General features: G+C 49.9%; 1 protein-coding gene across 1 annotated transcript in view; it reads left to right on the top strand.

The window, feature by feature from the left end:
- Positions 1–14,768, top strand: part of Cnnm4 (cyclin and CBS domain divalent metal cation transport mediator 4) — a 39,339-nt gene that overhangs the window by 18,084 nt on the left and 6,487 nt on the right. Inside the window, exons 2-5 of the mRNA XM_027919767.2 lie at positions 11,741–11,884; positions 12,150–12,284; positions 13,216–13,385; positions 13,549–13,645. Coding sequence (XP_027775568.1) covers positions 11,741–11,884; positions 12,150–12,284; positions 13,216–13,385; positions 13,549–13,645 — 546 coding nt within the window. The remainder of the gene's footprint in view (positions 1–11,740; positions 11,885–12,149; positions 12,285–13,215; positions 13,386–13,548; positions 13,646–14,768) is intronic.

Genomic DNA, 14,768 nt, shown 5'->3' with positions numbered 1-14,768 from the left:
CACGGCACATGTAGGCTCCTTAATGATGGTCCAACTTTTAGATTGATTTGCCTGTAGGTTATTAGCAGGTGGCACAAACAGGTCCAAAGAATGGGTGCCCCACAAGGCAGCCAGGGAGCCAGGAGCCTGTAAGCAGTCAAGCCAAGTCCTGAGGAGGGGGCTGCTGTTGGCAGGGAGGTTTGGGTGGGAGGCGAGAGGGTTGGGTGGGAAGGGCCGAGCAGTTTGCTGGAATCATCCGAGCACTAAAGAAGCTGGTGGTGCAGGTGTATGGCTGGGGCCCCCTCCTGGCCTCCTGACCGTTAAAGAACGTGTTCTATGACCCCTGCCCAAGAACAGGGAGATAGAGTCAAATACATTTATACACAAAAATTTCCATATGGTTAAAAAGGGGGGCAGACACAATCAGATTGGGATTGTGTGTGTATGAGTATAATGAACTGTTTTGAGCCATTTGATATTTTAAAATACTATTTAGGCTCAGTGGTAGAGTATTTGCCTAACATGGGTGAGGCCCTGGGTTCAATCCTAGCACCACAAAAGGAAAAGAAACAAAAACTTTTTAATGACATGGGAAAATAAAAAGAACATAAAATATTTAAAAAGCAGGGTATAGCCTAATGGCATGCATCTGTAATCCAGGGACTCAGGAGGCTGAGGCAGGAGGATCGAAAATTCCAGGCCAGCCTCAGCAACTTAGTGAAACTGTCTTAAAATATAAAAAGATCTGGGGCTGGGGATGTGGCTCAAGTGGTAGCGCACTTGCCTGGCATGCACAAGGCACTGGGTTCGATCCTCAGCACCACATAAAAATAAAAAAAAAAAAAAAGATATTGTGTCCATCTAAAACTATAGTAAATATTTAAAAAAAGTATATAAAAAGATCTGGGGATATAGCTCAGTGGTAAAGTGTCTATGGGTCCAATCTCCAGTAAAAAAAAAAAAAAAAAAAAGGAAGGAAAAAGAAATGAAGGAATACTCTCTCTCTCTATATATATATATTATATATATATATATACACACACACATATCCATACATACACATATGTATGTATATATGTTCAACAGTACTTATTTGTAAGTCAGGATTATATATATATATATATATATATATAGAGAGAGAGAGAGAGAGAGAGAGAGAGAGAGAGAGAGAGAGAGAGAGAGAGAAAGAGAAAGAAACAATATTATGTATGTATGTATTTTTTGGTGCTTGGGGTTGAACCAGGGTCCCACCACTGAGTCACACCTGCAGTGTGGCAGAATTATAAATGATCTTAGTTTCCTTTTTTCTACTTTTGTTACCAATATCAGAAAAAGAAAAAGTAAAAATTAGGTGTGAAAATAAAATTGGAAATTAGCACACTGGATAGTTGAGGATTTAAATGTTTTTAAAAGATTTGATAATACTATTGTTTTGCTTTTTAAAAAGAATCCTTTGAGATACCTACTGAAAAGTGAAATATTTGCAGGTATAATTTGCAGATTCTTAGATAAAATCAGGGCTTTGCTTCAAAATAAGCCAGTGGAGTGAGTGAGTGGGGGTAAATGGGAAACAAGACCAGTTGTTAATTATTTAAATTAGGTGAGGATGTAATTATGTTATTACTTCTACTTTTACATATGCTAGAATTTTCCATAATAAGAGGTTAAAAAACTAGAGACTGTTGACTAAATGAAAAGGCGTGAGGACCTGTCCCCACTGTGAGGGAGCAGTCTTAGGGTCTGTAATCTGTTTTCTTCAGCTTCGTGATCCCTGGGGTGCTAGAGTGGGCAGGCTGTTTGGACTAGAAGTCCCAGTTCTGTACCCAACCTGATCACCCGCCTGGCCCTGGACATGGCTTCTCTAGGCCTGTGAGGAGAGAGGTCCATATAGGGGCATCTCCTTGGCCCCTCCCGGGAGCATGTTCACCAGGACAGATTGGTAGGCAGGGAGAGGTGGGCAGGACTGGGCACCTATGAGGGTGTTACTAAGCACAGGAGCAGCTGAGACAGGACCATCTTTATGGGGCTGTTCGTTTTTTTCAAACAGGTCTCTACATTGGCCAGGCTGGCCCTAGACTCCTGAGCTCAAGAGACCCTCCTGCCTCAGTCTCTCAAGCAGCTGGGACCATGGGGCTCTTCTAAAGGGTGTTTTCCAAACTTTTAATCATGCACCCCATTAGGAAAAAAAAAATTTAGTTTATACCTCCATGCACTCAATATGTTATTCCTGTACTATTAGACTACTGCATATTACAAAACAAACACACATTCTTTACACATTTTTTAAATATATATATTTTTAGTTGTAGTTGGACACAATATCTTCTTAATTTTTATGTGGTGCTGAGGATCGAACCCAGCGCTCCACACGTGCGAGGTGGCACTCTACCACTGAGCCATGGCCCCAGCCCCAAACACACACTCTTTAAAGTTAATGATGAAATACCCATGTTTAAATGTCTTGCTAATAGTTATCACTTCATGTCTGCAGCCCAAAGTCTGAACTCTCTCAGAGCACAAAACGCACTTACAATGGATTCATTATTCATGACAGTGGCTGTGAGCCTGTTTCAGACAGTTTCCTTAACAATTGTGGATTTTGGGCCTGCCAGCCGCAGCCAGCCCCGACAGGATGGTTATGGTTAATTGTGTCTCCCAGCTGGGGCTGACAAAGGCCGCCTCTCAGCAGGCTTGGGGTTGCTTGATGGTGCCCCCTCAGCCTGTTTCTGTGCAGGGGTCACATTAACACGCTGTCTGTCTGGCCAGGGTTCATTTGGCCAGCAGTGGAAGGCTTAGGGAGGGAGGAGTGCAGGCCCCTTCTCCTGGGCCCTCTAGACCCGGACAGGGCCCATTGTCTCATATGCAAACAAAAGTAAAACTTGTTTATTTTGGATTAGGAAACAAGTGTAAACAGAGCCTGGGACAAGTGCCCCCTGGGAATCTGCTTTGACAGGTTCCAGGTGGTCCTCACATGTCACATGTGGTGTGGTGTCCTGTCCTGCTGTTTTGTCTTGCTCAGAGTGGCTGGGCAAACTCTTTAGGAGTCCTTATCATTCTGTGTTGATCTTATTTTTTTATTTTTATTTTTTAGGTACTGGGGTTTAACTTGGGTGTGATTACCTCAGAGCTACATCCCAAGTACATTTTATTTTTTTATTTTTAGACAGGGTTTTGCTCAGCTGCCAAGGTTGGACTTGAACATGTGATCCTTCTGCCTCAGCTTCCTGAATTGCTAGAATTACAGGTTTGCGCCTCTGCATACAACTCCCATCTGTATTATTATTATTATCATTGTTTTATGTACTGAGCCGCATACCTAGTCTTTTTTTTTGGGGGGGGGGTGCAGAGGATTGAACCCAGGGCCTTATGCATTTGAGGCAAGCACTCTACCAATATATGTATCCCTAGTCTTTTAATTGTTTATTTTGAAGCAAGGCCTTGCTAAGCTTCTGAGGGCCTCTATGAGGCTGGCCTTGAACTTGTGATCCTTCTGTCTCAGCCTCCCCAGTCACTGGGATTAGAGCATGTGCCATAACATCGATTCCCATCTATAGTTTTGGCAAATGGACCTTAGCATCTTGCATTTCCATTTCTGTTTCCCCTGGGTGGTCTTCTATCACTTTATCTGTTTTTCTCAGCTTTACTCTTTTCAATGCCTTTATTTTATATTTTTTGTAGTTCCGAGGATCAAACCCAGTACCTCACATGTGCCAGGCAAGTGCTCTGCCAACTGAGCCACAAACCCAGCCCCTCAGCTTTACTTTTATTTTCCCATTGTCATTTCTTTCCTTTTGAAATGTACCTACCCAAATCCGGCATGGTGGTATATGCCTGTAATCCCAGCTACTCAGGAGGCTGAGGAGGGATGGCAAGTTTGAGGCCAGACTGGGCAATTGAGTGAGATCCTATCTCAAAATTTTAAAAATAAAAATAAAAAGGTCTGTGAATGAGGCCCTGTTCAATCCCTAGTACTGAAAAAATAATGTCCCCAGCTATGATGCAGTATTTTTAACAGTGGTGTCCATTGAATCTCTTATTTATTGAGCATCTGCTGCATATTTAGATTCATGTAAGAAACAAAGGAATGCATCAGGAACCATGGGACTTTATTTGTGCTGGGAAGGGAACTTGGAGGGTTCTTATCGGGTTTGCCCTTGAAGGAACTCTGGCCCAGTAATTCCATTTTCATAAATGTATCATAATCTCACATGAGTAGAATGATGGGCAGGGATGCAGGGGTTTATTGCAGCATTGTTTGCGGTAGAAAACAGACTGGCAACGATCTGTGTGTCCATCAGCCGGAGGAAGCGGGTCTAACCCATTTTGGCATATCTGACCAGAGGCCAGGCAGGCCAGACCGGTGCCGCTCTGTGTTCCCGGGACATGGTAGGGGAAAAGACAAGGGCGGAAGGTGCATATTACATTTCTTAATTAAAAAGTAAAAATAAAAGTTATATATACATATGTATAGTACATATATAAATTATTATTACTGTAATATTATTATTAGTAGTAGTCATAGTAGTAGTAGAACCAGAGATTTAACCCAGGTGTGCTTAATCACTAAGCTACATCCCTAGCCCTTGATTAATTTTTATTTTGAGACAGGCTCTTGCTAAGTTGCTTGGGGCCTCCCTAAGTTGCTGAGGCTGGCCTTGAACTTGAGATCTTCCTGCCTCAGCCTCCTGAGCTGCTGGGATTACAAGCATGTGCCACCATGTCTGGCTTATTATTATTATTTGAAGTTGGGGGTCCTGCTGTGTTGCCCAAGCTAGTCTTGAACTCTGGGTTCAAGTTTTCCTCCTGTGTAGCTGGGACTACAGGTTTGAGCCACCAGATCTAGCCAACAGTAATATATTTATCGTAGAAATGTAGAAATGTTTAGAAAAGTAGAAATGAGGGGCTGGTGCTGTGGCTCAGTGGTAGAGCACTTGCCTAGCATGCATGAGGTGCTGGGTTTGATCCTCAGCGCCATATAAAAATAAACAATAAAGATATTGTGTCCACCTAAAACTAAAAATTAAATATAAAAAAAGAAATGATTAAAAAATGAAAGTCACTGTTACCTCACTTCCCCAAACATGAATATTTTGTATTTTCTTTTAGTAAGTCAGCAGTAAATTATACTGTTTCCCACCCTATGAAAGTGGTATTTGTAATCCTCCCCATTGAACTCAGGTGCTCTGCCACTGAACTACATCCCCAACCCTTTTTATTTGGAGACAGGATCTTGCTAAGTTGTCCAGCCTGGCCTTGAACTCGGGATCCTCTGGCCTTAGACTTCCAGTAGCAGGATAACAGGTGTGTGCCGTCATACCTGGCAGAAAGTAACATTTTTATCGTCTCTTGGATTATAAAAGTAAAAATTAAAAAGGAGTACATGTTGAGTGCATTAAACAAAAGTGAACAAGATTAGTGATCACTCCATCTGAACTGTTTTGTAACTTGCTTCATATATACAGTGAATCACTGTCTTTCAATAAATTCAGGTCTGAGTCAGCCTTTTTAGTGGCTGTAATATTGTGTTGTAAACTGCATTGGATGGACCTTCCTGGGCACTCCTTGCAAGCTGGCTGGGTTTTTTTGTTTTAGTGTTAAGGTCACTTCTTAGGAGTGGAAGAAAGAGCTGGGTCCAAGGTCATGTGCATTCTACATTCTGACGCACATGGCATATGCCTCAAGAAAAAAGTTAAGCTCCTAGCAGTAGAGACTAGTTCTTCCACCAACACAGTTTACCAATCTATTAAATTTTGGCTAATGATAGGTTAAAAAACAACATTTCAGCAGGGCACGGTGGCGCACACCTGTAATCCCAGCGGCTCAGGAGGCTGAGGCAGGAGGATTGTGAGTTCAAAGCAAGGCATTAAGCAACTCAGACCCTGTCTCTAAATAAAATACAAAATAGGGCTGGGGATGCAGCTCAGTGGGTAAGTTCCCCTGAGTTTAATCCCTGGTACCCCCCAAAACAACAACAACAAAACAACAGTTCATTCGAAAAAAAATTACTTCCTTGTTTTTTTTTAAAATATTTATTTATTTTTTTTAGTCGTAGTTGGACACAATAACTTCATTTTATTTATTTATTTTTATGTGGTGCTGGGGATCGAACCCAGGTCCTTGCACATGCTAGGCGAGCGCTCTACCCCTGAGCCACAACCTCAGCCCTTCCTTGGTTTTAATTTATAATTATTTGTAATTAAGCTGGTAGCTTTCCTACTTCATTTATAAAGGCTTGTTTTAAAACAGCGCTGCTACACCACTTAGTCCATTGCCTTTCATTGAATAATCTCTTTATTTCCTCTAGACTCAAAATGCCAGATTTATTCCATACAATATTCCCAGTATGATGGAGTTCATTTCTGAACTCTTTCATTGTTCTCTCCAGTACTGCGCTGTTGAGTCACTGTGGTCTTATAATACATTTTACTTTGTATTAAAATCAAGGGGCCAGTGTGGTGGCATTCACCTGAGGTGCCAGCTATTCAGGAGGCTGAGGCAGGAAGAACACTTGAGCCCAGGGGTTGGAGGCCCACCTGGGCAACATAGACTCCACCTCAAAAGTAAATTAAGTGAAATAAAATGAAAGTCCTCCTCAGTACTCTTTTAATTTGCATCTTGACTCAATGGTCCCCGTCCTGGTCCTCCCAGGCACCCCTCCGGGGTAAGTGTTCTACCCCTGAGTGGTGGAGTGCTGCAGCCACAGGGAGGTCTGCAGCCCTGCTGTGCCCTTCCAGGCCTTGGGAGTCGGTGACAGTCTGGGCCGCCTGCCGTGCCTTTGCGCCTCTTCTTCTCTGGAGCTCGTGGGTATTGCTTGCCTGCCAGGCTGCTGCAGCCTCCCGGGCTCCAGGCCTTGGCCTCGTCTGACTGTCCTGACCAGCAGCTGCCTCCCTGGGAGAGAGGGAGCCAGAGGGACGAGCTCTGCCAGGCGTTTGGGTGAACCTACCCAAGGCCGGAAGCCAGGGGGCTTGTCTCACTCGGGCTGGCTCCTTTCCTACCCTGGTTCTTGCTGGGATGGGCTGCTGCCCCCCTGCAGGTTGAGGTCAGCACTAATAATAGCCAGCTTAATCCTGCCAGGTCTGGGTGAAGGCCAGGAAACCAGAGTGCCCCGCCATCTGTAGATGCCGACCATGGCCCTCCCATGGGGGGACCTGGGAGCCCAGGGCCTGTCCTGGGAACCTGGGACTGGAACTTGCTGGGAGACCCAGCAAGGAAGCCACGGAGGACACCCTCTCAGGTGCTAGGACCCTTGTCCTATCTGGACCCTGTTGTTCCCCATGGGAAAGGCAGCTGGAGCTGGTGAGTGGAAACCCCTGTGGGGCCCTTGTGGACTTTGAAACCCAGCACATGGTCTTTGAGGAACTGTAAAAAACATTTTATGGGAGGGAGGAGGACATGGAGTTGGCTAAAATAAGCATCACACAGGGTGGGGGGCTGGGCTTTCTGGGCCCGGAGCCTTCCTTTCTGTCTCCAGCGAGGGTGGGGAGCACCTGGACCCCCGTTAGCCTGAGGCACAAGTGCTCTGTGAGGAAGCCATGGGGTCAGGGCGGGCAGTGAGGGCTGGCAGGGGCACTCAGGGCAATGTGTGCGCCCAGGCAGGAGGATGAAGAGGTGACATGGGAAGGCAGGAGCAGGAGGGGCTGCTGGGGACTCAGGGCAGCCAGTCACTCCTTGCCCTGATTCGTGACCTGACCCTGTGGGAAGAGGCTGCTGGCCGGCAGGTTTCTGGAGGCTTCACCTGTAGCTCTTGGACTAGGGAGGGAACAGTCCTACTTGGCAAAGGACAAAGGACAGCAGAGGGTGGAGTGGGCGAGTATGCCAGGCGAGGCCTGGAGGCGACGCTGGGCAGCCAGGGCTCCAGGTGCCTCTTCTGGGGTCCCGCTCACCCAGGCTCCCCTCTGGAGCAGTTTTGCATGTAGGAAGGGCAGGAAGCCGAAGGCCCAGGGAAGCAGCATTAGAGTGGTTTTGAAAGTTGCTTGTAATGTAGGTTTCTTTCTAATTACAAAATTCGTGTACTTGATTATGGAAAGTTTGGAATTTCTATATAGGAAAATATAAAAAAAGAAAATAGCCATGCTTGGTTCCTCAGATGGTTAGATTATGCCATGGGAAATCACTGTTTTTGGTAAAAAAAAAAAAAAAAATCAAAATGTCAACAATTGCCCAGTGTGGTGGTGCATACCTGTAATCCCAGTGGCTCAGGAGGATCATGAGTTCAAGGCCAGCCTTAGCAAAAGTGAGGTACTAAGCAACTCAGTGAGACCCTGTCTCTAAATAAAATACAAGATAGGGCTGGGGATGTGGCTCAGTGGTTAAGGGCCCCTGAGGTCAATCCCCAGAACCCCCCATGCCCCCCAAAAGTCAACAATTTCATATCGTTCAGCCAGATAACTATGATTTTTTGCTATATTTCCTTAGTTTCTTCCTTGAATAAGGACTACTTTGAAAAAAAAAAAAGTGGAATTTTTGGCTCCAGAAGTGTTATTTAGATTTCCATGCTCCATTGGTCACCCCAGCCACCCCCAAAATCCCGTAATCCAGTGGAATGGACAGCCTAGTAAAATGAGGGAGCTCAATGAAATAAAATTTTGTGTAAGAGTCTATAAATGACAATCATAAATTCAAGGTCTAAGTTGATTTACTTAAAAAAACCAACCAACCATGGGGAGGGGGCGGTGCCAGGGCTGGACATGCCCGTGAGCGCTCTGCACTGCGCCCCTTGCCGCCCTGTAGTTTAACTGCTAAGTCAGCAGTGGTTTCTGAAGCAGAGACACTTCTAAATTGCTGAAATCCAGAGTATTTCTGTCTCCAGTCTGCACCCCTTTGTCGTCCTTCACTGGCTGAAGAACTTAGGGGTCGGGGCCTGGGTGTCCCTGAGCTTTCTCCTGGTGATGTTAGGTTCGAGGCTCAGTCCCCAGTTGCAATGAGGAGTCTGGGGACACAGGAGGCGCAGGCCTGTGCAGACTTATGGGGTGTCTTGACATAAGCTTGTATTTAAATCATGAGGCAAGAACGAGGTGCGAGGTCTGAGCCTCAGGACCCTTCGGCAGTAAGGGATCAGGGAGAAGGAGCCGCTCAGGAGCCATGTGTCCTGGTTGCCAAGTGGGTGGGGAGGTTTATAGGAGGTGGGAGGTCACCTGAGAAGGAGACAGAGCCATTGGAGGTGATCGGTGACCTTGACAGGAGGTTCTCTGGCCAAGGAAGAGGAAGGTTCTTCCAGGACAAAAAGATGTCCCCTCTGGGTAGACAAATTAGAAAAGACAACCAGCCGGGGGCCTCCGGCTGGCCCAGGAGAGACTGACAAACTGGCCTCTTAGCCAGGAACCCTTGCGAGGGGCCCAGCTGACCAGCTACCAGTAGCACCAGTGCCGGAAGCGCCGAGCACAGAGCAGGGCCAAACTGTGCCTGGTGCCCAGGGTGCATACTTAGGAGGTACCTGTTACACGTGTGGTGGCCACCAGCAGGGGCCTGCGCATAGCGGCAGATCCAAAACCCAGGAAGGGCCCAGAGAAGGCAAGAGGGCTGGTGCGGCTGGCTATGCCTGGAGTTAGCTCCTTCCACCCCAGTGGGCATTTATGTCCTTTAGGGAAGCTGCCGGCCTTCCCCTGGGGCTCGGTGCAAGTGACTGTGTGTTGGTGAGACTTGGTGCCTGGAGGGCAACTCTGTGTTTCAGGGAGGAAGAGCCTGTTCCTGCTATTCCTGAGTGCAAAGTGCTGTCCCCTGATCGTTGTCAGAAAGCCGTACCCCATTCCCAAAGGGCCAACACTGTGGCAGCCAGAGGCCCAGAGGGTCCTTATCCACCCTAAAGATGGCAGCACTTTCTCTTTGTCCCTTAAGTTTTTTTTGGTCTCTGTGTGTGTGTGTGTGTGTGTGTGTGTGTGTGTGTGGTGCTGGGGATGAGCCCAGGGCCACTAGATTGCTAGCACGTGCTCTCCATTGAGCTGTGCCCCGCTCTGGTTGGATTTTTTTCAATGATAAAAGTGAAGCATGTTGCTGGGCGTGGTGGCGCACCCCTGTAATCCCAGCAGCTGTGGCGGCTGAGGCAGGAGGATTTCGAGTTCAAAGCCTGCCTGGCCAACTTAGTGAGGCCCTAAACAATTTAGGGAGACCCTGACTCAAAATAGAAAAAATTAAAAGGACTGGGGATGTGGCCCAGTGGTAAAGTCCCTCTGGGTTAAGTCCTTGATACCACCAAAAGAAAAAAAAAAAGTGAGGCATGGGCCTGTCAGATAGAATGGTATAGAAAGGTACAGAGAAAGGGGTAATAGGGCTCTACCCACAGAGGTCCTCCAGAGGGCACCCTGTCACTGCCTCCAGGTGTCTCTGGTCCCGCTTAAGCCCTCTAGCTCCTTTGTTCCTGTGCAGCTGGATGGCGCTGTGTCCCGAGACTTGTCCTCTGGGGGCACCCCAGGATTTCTTCCATCCAGCTCCCCCACATTCCCTAAAGCAGGGCCCCTGCCAGGATGGGCCACGTGGCTTTCGATTTAGGAGGTTTTGGTTTTGGAGAGGGGTTGCCATGAGCCCCCTTTGGTGTCCTTGTGCTTTTGTGATAGTCATATCTCTGTGGGACAAATTCCTAAAAGGGGAATTCCAAAATCCAAGGGAGAGACCCTTAATTTTGAGGCGTGCTGCCCTGTTAGCCTCTGTGCACTCCTGTCCCCTAGCTGGAGTGGGTGAGGGCCTGTTGTACCCCGCCCCCATCACTGGCATGACTAATAAGCTTTTTGGGGACTGCCATCCTAGAAGGTGCTAAAGCTATCTTCTTTAATTCGTTTCCATCTGGAGACGTAGTTCATCTGGCTGCCCAGGCGCCCTCCCTAGGGGACACTCCAGTGTCCTGCCTCCAGCAGGTGCAAAGACCCAGGTGACGGATGCCAGAGTATGGCCCTGCACTCTTGTGCTTGTTGGCTTATCTCTCGAAAGACACCAGGGACTTCATGATGCGTCCAGTCCTGATGGTTCTGTCCAGCATGGTACTGAAACCTCCGTGCATATCTTAGTGATGGTCATGTGTGGGGACAACTTCCAGAAGGAGCATTCCCCTGCGGCATGCAGGGACCCGAGTTCACAGGTCCCTAGGGCTTTCCCTGGAGGCTATCAAAACACTTCCATGTCTAGAGTTGGGCCAAGCCCTTCTTGGTGTTCCCCTATCGTCACTTGCTGGGTCTGGGGACCCAGAGCAGGACAGATGCTCCAGAAGAGCCCAGGAATCCCTGACACCTCCAGAGCCTCCACAGAGCTACCCCACCTTCCTCCCAGCTCCCTTGCTGCTGGTGGAAGGGAAGGCCTCGGGCTCCTGCTGGCTCACCTGCTGAGGAGCCAGAGGAGCGTCTTGGTGTGGGACAGTTTAACACCCTGTGTCCATGCAGGGCGAACAGCAGTGGGCCTCCAAGGCCCTGGGGCGTGGGCAGCATTAGACCATCTGTGCAGCTGGCACACATGCCTCCACTGTCTCCCTGTGCTCTCCCAGTGTGGGTCTGTCCCCTCTGGAGACCCAGGAGCTCTGGGAAACAGCCCCAAGCAGCCTTGTCACTTTCAGCCCCTGTCAACACATGATCCTTAGTGCAAGGCCTTTAGGACACTTTGGGGCTCCCTTTTCATGAAAGCAGAGTGTCTGCAACAGAAAAATCAGGAAATACAGAAAAGGAGGGGGCCACCGATGACGCCTCCCCAGTGACTCACGGCCCTGAGTGTTGACATTTTTGTTGGGGAAGTCTCATGCCTGGTCCCTGTGCTGGTCTGACTCAGTGCATTGTCCCCACAGGGAAGTCCCACCTGGCCATCGTGCAGAAGGTGAACAACGAGGGTGAGGGCGACCCCTTCTATGAGGTGCTGGGCCTGGTCACCCTGGAGGATGTCATCGAGGAGATCATCAAGTCCGAGATCCTGGACGAGTCGGACACGTACAGTGAGTCCAGCACTCTCCACAGGCCCAGAGGCCCTTCACTGCTTGAGTCTGGAATCATGCCCCTGGGGAAGGCGGAGTGCGGGTACAGGGTGGCCCCGGTCACCAGGCTCCCTGCTGGTGGGGTGAGCTGGGGGCGCCTGCTGAGCACACGGAGGAGGCCACCTTGGCTCCTTCTGGCCAGAGGGAGCGGGAGCTGGGGTCTGGCTCCAGTCTTTTCCAGGTCCTCAAGGGATAGCAACTTCAGTTCTAGATCTTTCCCTTGCAGCTGACAACCGAAGCCGGAAACGGGTGTCTGCAAAGAACAAGCGTGATTTCTCCGCCTTCAAGGATGCTGACAATGAACTCAAAGTCAAGATCTCTCCTCAGCTGCTTCTGGCTGCCCATCGCTTCCTGGCCACAGGTAGGAGCAGGAGGCCCTTCCTTTGTTGGTGGAGTTAGTTACTGGAAGGGGGCTGTGGTGGGTGCAGGGTCAACACAGCTGCTTTGGGAGGGCCATCCCTGGGACTCTCCTGCAGTCTGCTTGCTGTCCCTGGGCTGCTACTGCAAACTTCTACAGAAGGCCTGGGGGAGTTTTGAAAATAAGTGGTGAGAGAGGAACTCCTTAGGCGCTCACCTGGGTGCCCCCAGCCCACTGAGGCTTGTGGAGAGGTAAGGAAAAGGGACCCTTGCACTGGCAGTGGCTCCTCTGGGTGCAGCCCACACCCCTGGCCCTGCTTATCTGCACTGAGAAGCCTGCTCTAGCTCTCTTGCCCTCTTCCCTGCCCTCGCCTCTGTGTGTACTGGTTCCCACAGGAATTATCTCTAGATCAGTGACATTTCTCTCTTCTGACCCCTGATTCAAAGCTCCCTTGGGGACCCAGGTGACAGTTTAGAAAAAACCTGCCTACTGCATCCCCTCTCCCCCAGTCCACCTTCCTTCCTAGCTCTCACTTGCTAAGGGTGCCATGAGTCCTTCTCCTTTGTTTTCATAGGAGCTCTTCCTAAGCACTGGCCACAGGCCAGGATTATGTGAGAGTGGTCTGTGCGTGTTAGACCACTAACCTGCAGCACCCTGTGAAGTTTTTATCCCCATTTTACAGATGAGGAACCTGAGACTCAGGTTAAGTCATTTGCCCAAAGTCACAGGCTCTTAGTACAGAAGCCACACTTGGAGGCCTGGCAGGCTGACAGTCTGGGGTCTCAGCAGGGAAGTCAGGTGCACACCCTTCCTGGGAGGTGTGGCCTGAAGGAAGAGCTCAGCAGGGTGGAGCCATCCCAGGCCAAGTAGCCGCTGCAGTGCAGCAGTGGCCCAGCCCCAAGCCTCGTGTGAAGTCTCCTCTCTTCTCCCACAGAGGTGCCCCAGTTCAGTCCCTCTCTGATATCAGAGAAGATTCTGTTGCGGTTGCTCAAGTACCCAGATGTCATCCAGGAGCTCAAGTTTGATGAGCACAACAAGTACTATGCCCGCCACTACCTGTATACCCGGAATAAGCCGGCCGACTACTTTATCCTCATCCTGCAGGTGAGCACTGCCGTCCTGGGCCCAGGCTGCCTACCCACACCACTCTGCCAAGATGCTGGGGATGCGCGGCCCGCCCTTGACTTCCACATGCCCCCCGCGTTGTCTTCTGTCCCACCCAGTCCTCATTCCCCTCTGGTTGTAACCCTGACCCATGTTCTTGCAGGGGAAGGTGGAGGTGGAGGCAGGCAAGGAGAACATGAAGTTTGAGACGGGCGCCTTCTCCTACTATGGGACCATGGCCCTGTCCTGGGTCCCCTCTGGTGAGTCACTGGGCTGGGGCTGGGTTGTCCTCCTGCTCACGGGAACCGAGTGCAGATGACTTGGGAGGGGGAGGCTTCTGGGGCCTAGACGAGGTGGTCTGGGGAATAGAGTGGTGTGCGCCCTTGGAGGCCCGGGGAAGAGATGAGAGGGTTTGGATCCTGGGGGATTTTATTCCATCAGAACCAACCCTGACCAAAAGGCAGAGGCTGAGCCCCTGAAAAGCCAAGCTCACCAGCACCCACCTCACAACAAGCTGATCTGGTGACTGACAGGAACTCTGGACACCCACTCCCCATCCCTGTCCTCACTTCAACCTGCCTCCCACTCTGTGCCTGCTATGATGGTCAGTGGGGGCCTGGGCCAGCTCACCGTGCCAGTCCACTCTAATCTCATCGTGCTCCCCACATCGAAGGCCACTGACTGCTTCCCACTTCCTGTCAGAGCCAAATACCTGCAGCTCTGGGGGCTCCCGATGCATCCTCATGGCCCTCTCCCAAGGCTGGCTGATCTTACACCTCAGCACCACTCCCTCCGCTGCCCCCAGGCAGCAATTTAGGGATTTAAGGACTGAGAAAAGGGGATGCACCCCCTCAAAGACAGTTAGGATCTGGAGAAGAGCCTCTTTAGTGTCCTTAGCTTCTCTGATTCTGGGTGACTCAGACTTTTCTGCCTGAAGGCCAAGTGGCTCTGGTGGGTGCCTGGCGCTGTAGGTGAAGCCCGCATCTCACCCTGCTCCTCCACCCTCCTGCCATGGAGGCTCCTGCAGGCCGAGAGCAGTCCCTGTGGGTGCTGGAACAAGCAGGCTCCTGGAGAACTTCTGTGCTGGCCTGTCACTGTCCTTAGACATACAGGACCCTATGCGGGGGCCAGAGCACCCATGACTGCCAACACGCAGCTCAGCCCGTTTCCTCTGCCCCCCACCGGGATGAGCCAGGGCACTGCAGGGTCCTGGGGGTGAGAGACAGGGGGCTCCTGAGCTGGGCTCTGGAGCAGGTGGGCTCACCCACATGCCTCAGGCTGCCCTCTGCAGCTCAGCTTGGCCGAGCAGCTGGGGCAGTGAGCAGGGCAGCAGGCCTGTGAGCCCTTCCCAGTGCTGCTGGAGGCCACACAGCTCCCACTTGG

Source organism: Marmota flaviventris, chromosome 14 (assembly GCF_047511675.1).
Source record: "Marmota flaviventris isolate mMarFla1 chromosome 14, mMarFla1.hap1, whole genome shotgun sequence".
NCBI lineage: Eukaryota > Metazoa > Chordata > Mammalia > Rodentia > Sciuridae > Marmota > Marmota flaviventris.
This window is presented reverse-complemented; position numbering and strand designations above follow the sequence as displayed.